The sequence below is a fragment of the Eurytemora carolleeae genome, unplaced genomic scaffold, assembly GCF_000591075.1.
Source record: "Eurytemora carolleeae unplaced genomic scaffold, Eaff_2.0 scaffold27, whole genome shotgun sequence".
In the NCBI taxonomy this organism is placed as follows: domain Eukaryota; kingdom Metazoa; phylum Arthropoda; class Copepoda; order Calanoida; family Temoridae; genus Eurytemora; species Eurytemora carolleeae.
The window spans coordinates 531,706-545,031 of record NW_019396259.1 but is presented as its reverse complement, the minus strand read 5'-3'; the positions used below and the strand labels follow the sequence as shown (position 1 = coordinate 545,031).

At 32.9% G+C, this 13,326-nt stretch overlaps 2 protein-coding genes across 2 annotated transcripts in view; both read right to left on the bottom strand.

Moving 5' to 3' along the window:
- LOC111699540 (Down syndrome cell adhesion molecule-like protein Dscam2) overlaps positions 1–489 on the bottom strand; it is a 22,046-nt gene extending 21,557 nt beyond the window's left edge. Inside the window, exon 1 of the mRNA XM_023470240.1 lies at positions 404–489. The gene's annotated coding sequence lies outside the window, so the exon portion shown is untranslated. The remainder of the gene's footprint in view (positions 1–403) is intronic.
- Positions 490–4,246: 3,757 nt separating this feature from the next.
- Positions 4,247–13,326, bottom strand: part of LOC111699552 (Down syndrome cell adhesion molecule-like protein Dscam2) — a gene marked incomplete at its 5' end in the record, with an annotated part of 34,186 nt that continues 25,106 nt past the window's right edge. The window contains 10 exons of the mRNA XM_023470252.1: positions 4,247–4,432; positions 4,731–4,800; positions 5,936–6,110; positions 8,556–8,619; positions 8,987–9,032; positions 9,135–9,203; positions 9,562–9,638; positions 10,602–10,679; positions 11,751–11,855; positions 12,621–12,664. Of these exons, the coding sequence (XP_023326020.1) occupies positions 4,262–4,432; positions 4,731–4,800; positions 5,936–6,110; positions 8,556–8,619; positions 8,987–9,032; positions 9,135–9,203; positions 9,562–9,638; positions 10,602–10,679; positions 11,751–11,855; positions 12,621–12,664 (899 nt within the window). The remainder of the gene's footprint in view (positions 4,433–4,730; positions 4,801–5,935; positions 6,111–8,555; positions 8,620–8,986; positions 9,033–9,134; positions 9,204–9,561; positions 9,639–10,601; positions 10,680–11,750; positions 11,856–12,620; positions 12,665–13,326) is intronic.

Genomic DNA, 13,326 nt, shown 5'->3' with positions numbered 1-13,326 from the left:
CGAGTTGGGGGGAGTGGTATGAGAGAAGGAGGGTACTGAAAGGAAAGGTGGGAGGGAGGAGGGGGGAGTGAGGGATAAAAAATGCATAATCAAATTATTTTGCACACACTAGGTTACTTAGTAAACAAGATAAATACACATAGCTAATATTCCTGACATAGAAGTTCAAATATAACTGACATAAAAGATAATATACCTGACATAAAGAAAATATACCTGACATAAAAGATAATATACAGATTAAATACAGGATATAAAAGATAAAAAACAGACATAAAAGATAATATACCTGGAATAAAGATAAAATACCTGACATAAAGATAATACGCCTGACATAAAAGATAATATACTTATTAAATACTGGACGTAAAAGATAATATACCTGACATAAAATACCATATACCTGACATAAACTCTGTACTTGATGACCTCTCCATTGGTATGGTGTGGGGGTAACCAGGATACAACCACAGAGTTGGCACCTTGTAGATAATATTGTGATTAGTTATTTAAGTACATACAAACTTAAAATACTTTTATCACACTGAACATTGCATTTTTGCTTTTAACGCTGATTTAACAGTTTGTCTGAACAAGTTGTGTCTTTCGATCACAATTTGACACAATTAAACTTGAAATCTTCTTTTTTTGTCTTTATAGATGAAATAGTATTACAAAACAACAAGTTTATAGATTGTTGAAGTATAGACCAATATAGGATTAAATTTAAATTGCAGAAACTGAACGCATGTAGTTAGTCCAGGATAATTTTTCCTTGTGAAAGAAGAATAGTTTGTCAAATTAAAAGGATGAATTATACATTCACGACAAAAAAATTATTTTAGTAATTTAACATTCTGTATATTTATCGATAATTCAAGTAAATACCTAAAACCTTGGATATGATTTGTTTCCCTTTTTTTCTTTTTTTTTTGCCAAAAAATCCAATTTGTAATAAGAATAATAATAATTATAATAATAATAATAATACTAATAATAATAATAATAATAATAATAATAATAATAATAATAATAATAATACTAATAATAATGATAATAATAATAATGTTTATTACAAGTAACGTGTAGAACTGCTGTGATGTATTGCAGTATAAAGGTATAAACCCATGATGTTCCGAATGCACCATATGGTATTGTTTTTGCTAATAAAACAAGATCAGACTGGAATACAACATTTTGGGAAAAGGTTGGTGGGAAAATAAAAAGTAAAAGAAGAGGGGAATCTAAAATATAAAATGGAAAACAAAAGGAGTGAATTTTTAATTAAATCATTTAAAAAACTGAAAACGTAATTTCAAGTGACCCTCAATGCGAAGATGTTAATGTGGGATTCACAACGGTACCATTGAAACCTTAATCTGGTCAATAATCTGAAACGTATTGTCGGTTATCTAGATTTAAAAGTGTTTAGTTACGATATTCCTAAATGTTTCCCTGCAGTAGAAATACGTAAATAACTTTTGTAGAGAACCCCCCTAGAAAATAATTAGTATTTTACACTTTCTTTAAGTCTTCTATTCTTCGTTCAAGTCAGATTGATGAATATCGAGTTATATTCAATAACTTGTATCCCAAGTACGTTTTAAAGCTATGGATTGTGTCCTTGTTTAGCCAGTACTATCCTGGGACCCTGATATGTATACTCTGTACTATCCTAAGGACCTTGAGACGGGTTTATCCTGTACACCCTGTATTATCCTGGGACCCTGAGATGGGTTTATCTTGTACACCCTGTACTATCCTGGGACCTGGTGATGGGTTTATCCTGTACACCCTGTACTATCTTGGGACCTGGAGATGGGTTTAACTAGTACACCCTGTACTATCCTGGGACCCTGAGATGAGTTTATCCTTTTCACCCTGTACTATCCTGGAACCTTGAGACGGGTTTATCCTGTACACCCTGTACTATCCTGGGACCTGGAGATGGGTTTATCCTGTACACACTGTACTATCCTGGGACCTGGAGATGGGTTTAACTTGTACACCCTGTACTATCCTGGGACCTGGAGATGGGTTTATCCTGTACACCCTGTACTATCTTGGGACCTGGAGATGGGTTCTTCCTGTACACCCTGTACTATCCTGGGACCCTGAGATGAGTTTATCCTGTTCACCCTGTACTATCCTGGGACCTGGAGATGGGTTTATCCTGTACACCCTGTACTATCCTGGGACCTGGAGATGAGTTTATCCTGCACTCCCTTTACTAGCCTGGTACCTGGAGATGGGTTTATCCTGTACACCCTGTACTATCCTGGGACCCTGAGATGAGTTTATCCTGTTCACCCTGTACTATCCTGGGACCTGGAGATGGGTTTATCCTGTACACACTGTACTATCCTGGGACCTGGAGATGGGTTTATCCTGTACACCCTTTACTATCCTGGGACATGGAGATGGGCTTATCCTGTACACCCTGTACTATCCTGAGACCCTGAGATGGGTTTATCCTGTACACCCTGTACTACCCTGGGACCTGGAGATGGGTTTATCCTGCCAACTTTCTTTCTTCACATCACCCACAATTCTTAATTGATCAGACCGGACATAAGAATAAATTAGTGTAGCTTTATAGCTCTAAGTATTATATCTGGAAGTATTTAAAAGAACTGTAAACTTTAATTCAAGTGATCCTCCATGAATTTCAGATTCACAACAGTACCCTAAAAGCTTTGTATGATCAAGCATTAAAGGGAGTGACCGGCTATGTAAGGTAGTTGAACTGAGTATGCAGTGTTGTGGAAAACTTCTTTAGCATTCATTTGAGTCATATTATTATTAAATTTTTTAATTATCTGTAAATCCTGAGGTTGAGCGGACAGATGTGTAAAACTCCTGCTTTGGGGGTGGATACGTTTTCAGAATTAGTTTTTTTAAGTAGATATCCATGTTTGCAACTAATTGTTTTCAATCAATTGAAATTTTTGTAAAAAAAATATTTGAGGGTTTTTGCTTCAGTAAAATGAGAAGAAATTGTCAGATTTGAACACATTTAAAGCCAGCAAAGTCAGAAAAACGAGCAATGCCTCTTATAATTTTGTGTTAATTGTGGGGNAAAATATATAAATAACATTCTATACCTAATATCTAATATAGTTCAGCACTCTCAACCAAGTCAGTTTTTAATGGGGCGGGGGGCGGGGGAAGGGGGATCGCTGCGGCCATGACATTTGGGATATTGCCAATTTGTGTACGCTATTCTGGAGAGTTAGAAAATGCACCAAATCTAATATTTATGTATGAATGTGTGAGAGGGGGAAATATTGTTGATGATAATTCCCCCTCCAAGGGAATAAACTATTAAGAATGAATGGTCGTCTAAATTGGTGAAAAGAAAGCTGAATGGATAGATAAAAATAAAATATGAAGACAATTTGTAAATGTAAACAATGGTATTGGGTGGACGTTATATAGTGTAAACAAACTTTATTTACACTCATCTATATAAAATGTCGAGAAAAAAGAGATATCTTAATTTCCAGTTTTGAAATCGGTTCAGCCTTTTCAACATTTTTCATAGAACAATACAGAGGAAGAATTGAGTCTTTGCCACCTACTCTGATTTTCAAATTTCCATATATTTACAATGCGATGTCGTAGACCTTAGATATTTCAAACAATGCATTCTGTTCGCTCAAATAATTTAAGTTTGAAATATCACATGTTAACACAAAGTTGCAAAGATATGAGGATTAGAAAATTTGAGCTTGTGTCAAATTCTATTCTTATTTTCCCGATATACTTATATTTGTAAATCTTTGTAAGATAATGTATGGTGAGTGAAGAAGGTGGCGCCAAAACAAGACCCAAACTAGTTCGTGTTCCAACGCCAAAACAAACAGTATGATCGATTACAGGAAAGTGGCCGGAAGTACTACAAGCTATATGCTATATAGATATATATATACTTTTAAACATATAAACTAAAAACCTAGGAAGTTTTAATTCTTTAAAGATCTTGCATGTGACTTAAATCAAAAAGGATAAAATGGGGGGGGGGGAGCAACCTTTTTATTATTTGACATTGCGCATTCTGACGTCTTTGTTTAATACTTCATGAGTATTTACTATTGAACCTGATGGCTACTATTTACCTGAAAAATGTCGATTTTTCAAATGCTTTTTTTTTACTTTTTTCTTCTAACGCTAATAAATTTTGAATAAAAGACCATTTTTCTTTCGATACCCCCCAGACATATTTATGTCTAGTTAGTTTTACGCACTGATACTTGAACATCTAGATTATTGAAAATTCTTCAGTTTTTAGGGGAGAATGAGTTCTCAACTTAGGGTGGTTGATCTTGAAGAAGTTTACTTTAGAATTATTAAATATCCTACCATCCTCTTCAGTAGAACAGGAGACTGGAGCAGAGAACCTTCCATCTCCAGCTCCAGTATACGCTAACACCTGGATATAATCATAAATAGACCAGGATATAAACTTTAGCTCCAGTATACACTAGCACCTGGATATAAGATATAATCATATATAAATAGACCGATGGGTTNGGGGGGGGGTTGCTTTTTATGCAATATTAAATTTCTGTCAGAATCGGAAAAGTAAATATAGCCCAAACATTTTTTTATTTCATTTAAATACATTTTTTAGAGGTAACCTTAATTGCAAGATGTATATGTTGGAGGTCAAAGTTTTACGGAAATAATTATCCATGTTTTGAAAGAAAAACTAATTAAAAGTTTGTCACCTGAATACTATAATTAGTGCTGGGTACTAATCCAGATAGTGCCGTTGTAGTTCCAATAACAGCACTTAGCCTAAACATCAATCAATCAATACATTATTTAATCACAACATTATTTAATCAAAACATTATTTAATCAAAGCATTATTTTATCACAACATTATTTAATCAAAACATTATTTAATCAAAGCATTATTAAATCAAAACATTACTTAATCAAAACATTATTTAATCACAACATTAATTAATCAAAACATTATTTAATCAAAGCATTATTAAATCAAAACATTATTTAATCAAAACATTATTTAATCAAAACATTATTTAATCAAAATATTATTCAGTCAAAACATTATTTATTAAAAACATTATTTATTCAAAACCTGATTTTATCAAAACATTATTTAATCAAAACATTAGTTTTTACCTGGTTGTATTGGGTATTGCTGGAACTATATATCTAGTTTACATGGCTGTATAGAGAAGAGCTTGAACTATATATCTCCAGTTTACCTGACTGTATTGAGTAGGGCTGGAACTATATATCTCTGGTTTACCTGGCTTTATTGAGTAGAGCTGGAACTATATATATCCAGTTTACCTGGCTGTATTGAGTAGGGCTGGAACTATATATCTCCAGTTTACTTGGCTGTATTGAGTAGAGCTGGAACTCTATATATCCAGTTTACCTGGCTGTATTGAGTAGGGCTGGAAATATATATAACCAGTTTACCTGGCTGTATTGAGTAGGGCTGGAACTATATATCTCCAGTTTACCTGGCTGTATTGAGTAGGGCTGAAACTATATATCTCCAGTTTACCTGGCTGTATTGAGTAGGGCTGGAAATATATATAACCAGTTTACCTGGCTGTATTGAGTAGGGCTGGAAATATATATAACCAGTTTACCTGGCTGTATTGAGTAGGGCTGGAACTATATATCTCTAGATTACCTGGCTGTATTGAGTAGGGCTGGAACTTTATATTTCTAGTTTACCTGGCTGTATTGAGTAGAGCTGGAACTATATATCTCTAGTTTACCTGGCTGTATTGAGTAGGGCTGGAACTATATATCTCCAGTTTACCTGGCTGTATTGAGTAGGGCTGGAACTATATATACCTGGCTGTATTGAGTAGGGCTGGAACTATATATCTCCAGTTTACCTGGCTGTATTGAGTAGGGCTGGAACTATATATCTCCAGTTTACCTGGCTGTATTGAGTAGGGCTGGAACTTCATCTCTCAGAGGAAAAGGAACATAAAGCACTCTATATCCCCTGATTTGTCCGTTCCAGGTGGGATGAGGGGGGGCTCGCCACTTCACGTGCACCCCTGTAGAGGACAGGGGCAAACATTCAACAGCCTCTGGGGCGTCTTCAGGGGCTAAAATATTTATTAAGGTTTCATACAAAAAGAGAACAGTTTGAGAAGTTACATGAATATTAATAATAAACAATGAACAAAGTGAGATGATAACGTTATATCCTAAAATTCAAGTTAATTATTTATCATGACAACGTACAGTGACATTAGGCGTAGTGAATAGTAAACCTATGTCATAACCGATTCATAAATACCATTTTAAATCTCTAGTTGAGTTACAAAGAGAAAAATATGTTCATTTTATCTTGAAATATGTTGAATTCTAACAATTTTCTTCGTAGTCTCTGCTACATATATCTGCAAGTGCTGCTAAAGAAATACAAATTTCAGTTGGAAAAATAAGAATATCTCATTCTTCCTCATTCAGACAAAGTGAATCGAACATGGTATTCTATAAATGGAGGGTCACTTAAATTTACGTCTAGATTTCCTTTAAAGGACACTTTAGTACTTCAAACCTAGCTCATAATTTGATTGTAAATTATTATCATTGTTCACCAAGATTGTCCCCTCTTCACATTATATAATTACTCCTTGGTTTGAGGCTTGAAACTCAAATAGTTCAGAACAAAACTTAAACCATTAAAAAAATAGAAGAAGTAAATATAAACATGATCCTAAACCTCAGGGACATCGTTGAGTGGTAAGATTAGCTTTAAAGGGACAGTAAGCGAAATTTCAAGTGACCCTCCATGCAAAGATGGCAATGTCTGATTCACAACGGTACCCTTGCAACCTTTATCTGATCTATAATGTGGAGGATAGTGTCGTTTTTTTATTTTAAAAAAGGTGAACAATGCCTTTAAACTCCCAATATATAAGAAAGTGGGGTTGAAGGGGTTAATTAATGAAGAAAATGAAACGTTTCATGAACCAACGGACCCTTAAAAATAATGGAAACTATATTTATACAATCTCTGTATAATACTCTGTATATAGCAACTAACTCAAGGGTTCTCCAAGAAACGAGGTTTCATTTATCCAAGTGTATTAGTATGAGACTGTAAGATTCAATACAAAATTAATGATTAATTATTTATATATTAAAACTATTTGCAGAGATAGTTTTAATCATTGAAAAAATAATTATAACTACAAGAACTATTGGTTTTAATAAACATTTTTTTGGAATATATCATCTTTTATTTTCGCACGATCTCTGCAAACAAAAGTCTAATTTGCGAATTACGTTTGAAAGTTTTTTTAAGAGAATTATTAGTTTTTGGCGACATTAAATTTCAATTTACCATCCTGGCAAAGATGGCAATGGTTGATTCACAATGGTACCCCTAACATCTTAGTCTTTTTAACCCTATTCCTGCTGGGGGGGGGGTCAATTTGACCCCCTCCCTGTAGTTTTTTTTACATAACTCAAAAAGTATTGGTCTGAGGCTGCTGAAATTTTCTGACTTTTCCTACATACCCAAAGAACTCCCTTTAGGCCTAAAACCGGGCTTTTTTCTGTAACAAACTAAATGTTTGTTTTGTCAGATTTTGATAAAATTTAGCTTTTTGGAAAGCCTTTGCCATAAGGAAACGAATTGCATAAGTTTTGCGAAAAAAATTCAAATTTTTTGCAAATAACCTGTTAAAAGAAATTTGCAATTTTTAGTTTTTCTTGATTAAAAATCAGGTTATTTAAAATTTTGCAAAATTTTTTGCATATTTGAAATGGCATGGTCAAGGGCTTTTCAAAAATGTATAATTTTTCATTTTTTGGACAAATTTGTTTTGCAAACATTTTTATTATCTTACTGGATTTTGGGATAAAAAATTCAATTTTGCAAATTTGCAATTTTTTTTGCAGATTCTAAAAGTAGAGCACAAGAGCTTTCCAATGATGTATCATTTGTCGTATTTGGACATCAAACATGGCATTTAGAGGGGGGGAACTTATTGACCCCCCCCCCCAGCATATCCTGGTTTTCAAGTACCCCAGCAGAGATAGGGTTAACTGTGTATTCTCTACAAAGTGACTAGTCCATTTCTATTGCGGGAAAACAGATCTTAAGTAAATACTTTTAATTAGACAAAAAAACAATATCTTCCACATTATTGATTTCAGGTTTCAGGCGTACCGTTGTAAACTGGGTCTTGACATCTTTGCATAAAGGTTTTCTTGAAATTACGCTGATAGTCCATCTCAAATAGATTCTAGTACAATAGATGGCAACGTAGAATTTGTACACTCTACTCACACGTAACAATTTTCAACTTAGTTTTTGTGTCCGACAAAATTATCAACTATAGTGATAATTTTAAAATGAAGTGGGTGAGTAAAATAAGTAGAAATTTTATGTATTCTTTATTTTCTGTTTGTACACTTTTTATTTAATCTTGGAAATCATGTCAACAAATATGAGAAAATTTCGTTTTCCTTGTTATATTTGACACTTGTGACGTCGTGTATAATTGGTCCATATCTCTGTTGCCACCTATTATTACCTGCTTCCAGGGTTTGTCCAACAACTATATCTGAGAGAGGACCTTCTCCGTGTCTATTCACTGCCTGTTCACCAACAATATTCAAAAATAAAGAAATGTAAAACAATCTTAAGAAAATAAACATTAAAAACATATTAAGAACTCGGATCATAATATGCAAAAAAGATAATTTGCAAATATTTACTTTTTAAAGAATTATAAAACAATTATTATTCTTAGCGAGAAGTTTGCTGCAATTCAAGAATATAAAAATTTGACATCTTTTTTATGTTTTAAACAAATATTTAATTGAATATTGACAATTCTTTACATTTCCAGCAGTTCTGATTCACAATGACAGTTTGGAAGTAAAATTCAAATTGGAAAATGCAAAACAACTCCAAATATTGCAAAATCAAGAACCAAGATCAGGATCAGAATAATGCAAATTCCTGAATCACAATTTCATATTTGCTGAATTTCCGCAACCTTCGCAGTCTACAAATAATTATTATTATAAATAATAATAATAATAATAATAATAATAATAATAATAATAATATTAATAATAAACAATAATAATAAAAATAATAATGATACCTAAACTGATGTCTTGTTCTATCCCAATGGTATCTATCTACATCGTAGAACATGTATGGTAGATCCGTCCTGAAAATAGAATACGATATTTGATTAATTGATTAATTGATTGATTGATTAATAAATCCGATATTATATCTAAGAATAGCTCCGTGGGAGAGCTCTGTATCGCATTGATTGATTGATTGGTCAATTGATTAATGCCATCCACCAAATATCTGAGAATAGCTCTGTGACTAAGCTCTGTATTAGGTTAATTGATTGATTTATGAATTGATTAATTGATTGATTGATTATTGTCACCTACCCAAACTCTCTAACTCCGATATTATATCTGAGAATAGCTCCGTGACTAAGCTCTGTATTAGGTTAATTGATTGATTTATTAATTGATTAATTGATTGATTGATTGATTATTGTCACCTACCCAAACTCTCTAACTCCAATATTATATCTGAGAATAGCTCCGTGACTGAGTTCTGGGCCAGGTTGATCCCACATCACCTGAATATTTTTTATTCATTTATCCATGAATATTGAACAATAATAAAAAATGTTGGATTTTACGCTTGATATTGGTTCTGAATTTTCAGGTGAATCCCTCTTTTTACTGATAAGTGATTACTGGTTGCTATAGTCAATCACATTGTAAATAAATTGTAAGTAAAATATTACTTTGTAGTGCACTCCCTTTTTGAGATTTCCAGATATGAGCCCGTGAACTTTTATAGTATCTGTAAATCGACCTCACTGGCAGAAAAGGTTTTCACTCTTGGAGATAGAGAATCCTCGGGGTTAGAAATTGTCATCAGTCTCATATTACGTTGAAAATTGAAAAATTGAAACATTGAACAAATACAATATATTGAAATAGTTAGAAAGTAAATAAAACATGGGGGAATACACTGGTTTAGAAATGATACTTTTGAGGTCTTATATAAGTTTTTTATTGTTTAAAAAATATCTAAAACAATCCAAAAAAAATGAAGAAAAAATTTAGCTTTAAAATTAAAGAATAGTTTGCCACAGAGAATTTCAAAATTTTATAAAATGAAATCAGATAACTTTCAAGAAACATTATCTTAAAGGGACTGTAAGCATAACTTTCAGGACACATATATCTTAAAGAGACTGTAAGCATAATTTCAAGTAACCTTCCAAGCAAAGATGGCGAGATGCCCAATTCACAACTGTGTCCGTAAAAGCTCTGTCTTATCAAGTTGTAAGAATGAGATATCAATGTTTTTAAATTTGAAAATTGATTATTTTCAGTTGCTGTTTCTCTCCAAAAGTGACTGTCGAATGACATTGTCCTCCACACTACTGATAAAATAAAGGTTTCAAGGGTACAGTTATGAATCAGGCATTTCCATCATTGCGCGGAGGCCAGGTTTCTTGAAATTACACTTACAGTTCATTTAAAGGATAAAAGTACAGAGAGAGACATAAAGTAAAAGCATTATATACCTGTAACTGAGTAGGAGAAAGAGGACTGATCCTAATATTTTGAGCAACTCCTTCGGGTCTCTCTCCATCCGTGATAAACTAGAAATAGCAGGGATATAAAAAAGGGGTATATAATTAAAAGGACAATAGGGGTATAATACAGAGATAGCAGGGGTATAATACAGAGTTAGCAGGGGTATAATACAGAGATATCAGGGGTATAATACAGGGATAGAAGGAGTATATAATACAGGGATAGCAGAGGTATAATACAGGGATAGCAGAGGTATAATACAGGGATAGCAGGCCGGTATAAAACAAAGATGGCAGGGGTATAATACAGGAATAGCAAGGATTTAAAACAGGAATAGCAGAGACATAATACAGGAATAGCAGGGATATAATACAGGAATGGCAGGGATATAGTACAGGGATAGTTATAGAGCCGATGGTTTTAATACAATAACAATATTATCAGGTTCTCTAGTAAACCAAGCCCCGGAGAAATAAACCTACTCCTACTGATATCAAACCCCGGAGAAATAAACCTACTCCTACTGATATCAAACCCCGGAGAAATAAACCTACTCCTACTGATATCAAACCCCGGAGAAATAAACCTACTCCTACTGATATCAAACTATTAGAGAAACCTGCTCCAGCTATTATTCTATCCAGGAGAGATAAAAAAGAAATTTATTTGAAATATGGAACCAAACAAGAAAATATGGATAAAATGTTGTTTAATACTAGACAACTTTCAAGAAAACCAAAAACTATTTGCAAACCTAGAAGAGATATTTTAATTTTAACAAGTAGAAAATACAAAAACTTATCTAATTCAAACAAATGAACAAATGCAAGTTTCGTCAAAATTATGACCAATAATTTGTTTATCCAGGTCTATTTAAAACATAAAAATTCCAAACACTCGCCTCGAACCCTAATTTCTTACCACAATATTAATGCTTTTGAACTTTAATATTAATAAATGATGTGTCAGCTGGATAATATTGTCAAAAATATCGAATGATGAAGTCATAAAAAATAAAAGGATTAGAAAATTGAGTCTGTGGCGAGTGTTCAGGTCCTTTCCATCAAATAGAACCGATAATTGATTTCTCTAGATTAAAAATGTATTATTGTACAAATTGTAGTTTTGCTATTTACCTGAAGCACCCGTCCCTCTTTACTCCGGCCGAGCTCATTCTCCGCAAAGACTCGAACCTGGTACAGCAGTGCAGGACGCAGACCAGAGATTATTACATCGTTCACCTTTATATTAACATTTTTATATCAACTTTTCTTTTTATTAAAGGGACTGTAAGCTTAGTTTCAAGTGACCCGCCATGCTACGATTGCAATGTCCGATTCACATAAAAGCTTTGGCTGATCAAGTATGAATTAGACATCAATGTTTATAAATTTAAAAACTGATTATTTTCAATTGTGAATACTCGAGTATATACTATATAGTTTCAGTGAAAGTAAATATTTCCATTTACTGATAGCGCCGAATGAAGGATTCATAACTCTCTAATTGGATAATGAGATAGACAGAAAGATAGATGTTACCGCCATACTATTTCTATTGGTTCAGAATAGATAACAAACACATGACTGAACCCTGATTGGATCAGGCGCCAATGGACTCGGCATTAAGGAGTGACTCTTCAAAAAAGACTTGCGCAGGAAATCATATGGGAGTAATTAAAATTAAACACTTTATTTACCTAAAAAAAATCTAAATTTTCTTTAGATTAAGGTTTTAAGAGTACCGTTAGGAATCAGGCATTGCCATATTTGGAAGGAGGGTCAGATGAAATTACGCTTACAGTCCCTTTAAAGGAACAAATTGCCCGTCTCAATCTCAAACTATTAAGGTCCGCGACATCAGGTTTCAAAGATATAAGGATTTGAAAATTAGAATTTCAAGCGAATAGTTTCAAATTTTAAAATTATAAAATGTATCATATATATTTCAAACTTTTAAATATTTATTGGCATTTGACGTTTAGATTTAAACTTGATTTTTATTACCTGTCCATACAATGTTTTATCCTCAGATCCACCTTCCCAACTTTCTGAAAAAATATTTTGTTGAATTTAAAAAAAAATTTATTTTCCAAAATTAGAAAATAATTTACTGGATTTTTCTTTTTTATCTTCGTCTTCCAAATGAACTGATTTTTTGTCACAAACTCTGATTTTCGAATCTCTATATCTGTGCCACCCGATGTTGTAGACCCTTGATATTTCAAACTATGAATTCTGTTAGATCAAAGTGTCTAAGTTTGAAATATAAAATGTTTAAACCATGCATCAGGTTGCAAAGATATAGGCATTAGAAAGTTTGACTTTGTGGTATAAAATTTTGCATAACATTCTCCATATTATTTTTCTTCTTTTCTGATCTTTTTTACATCAATTTTAAGTAATTTTCATATTAAAAATCTTTTAGAAAAAAATGCTTTTCTTTCACTTTGGTGTAAAATCAAAACTTGGAAAGCTACAAGGTCACAAAGTACAACATGTAATTTTGCAGAAATATGAACATGAACACTTGGACAAGATTGCAATTATTTAACTTCTCCCCTTCATATCTACTATTCTCCCTATCAAACTCTCCTTTTAATCGAATCCCGCTATCTAATGTGGCAACTTTTGAAAATTGAGAGATAAGTTTTAGCTATTTTTGCTGGGTTCCAATCACAGGATATCCAAAAGAAATAATTTGATCCTTCTG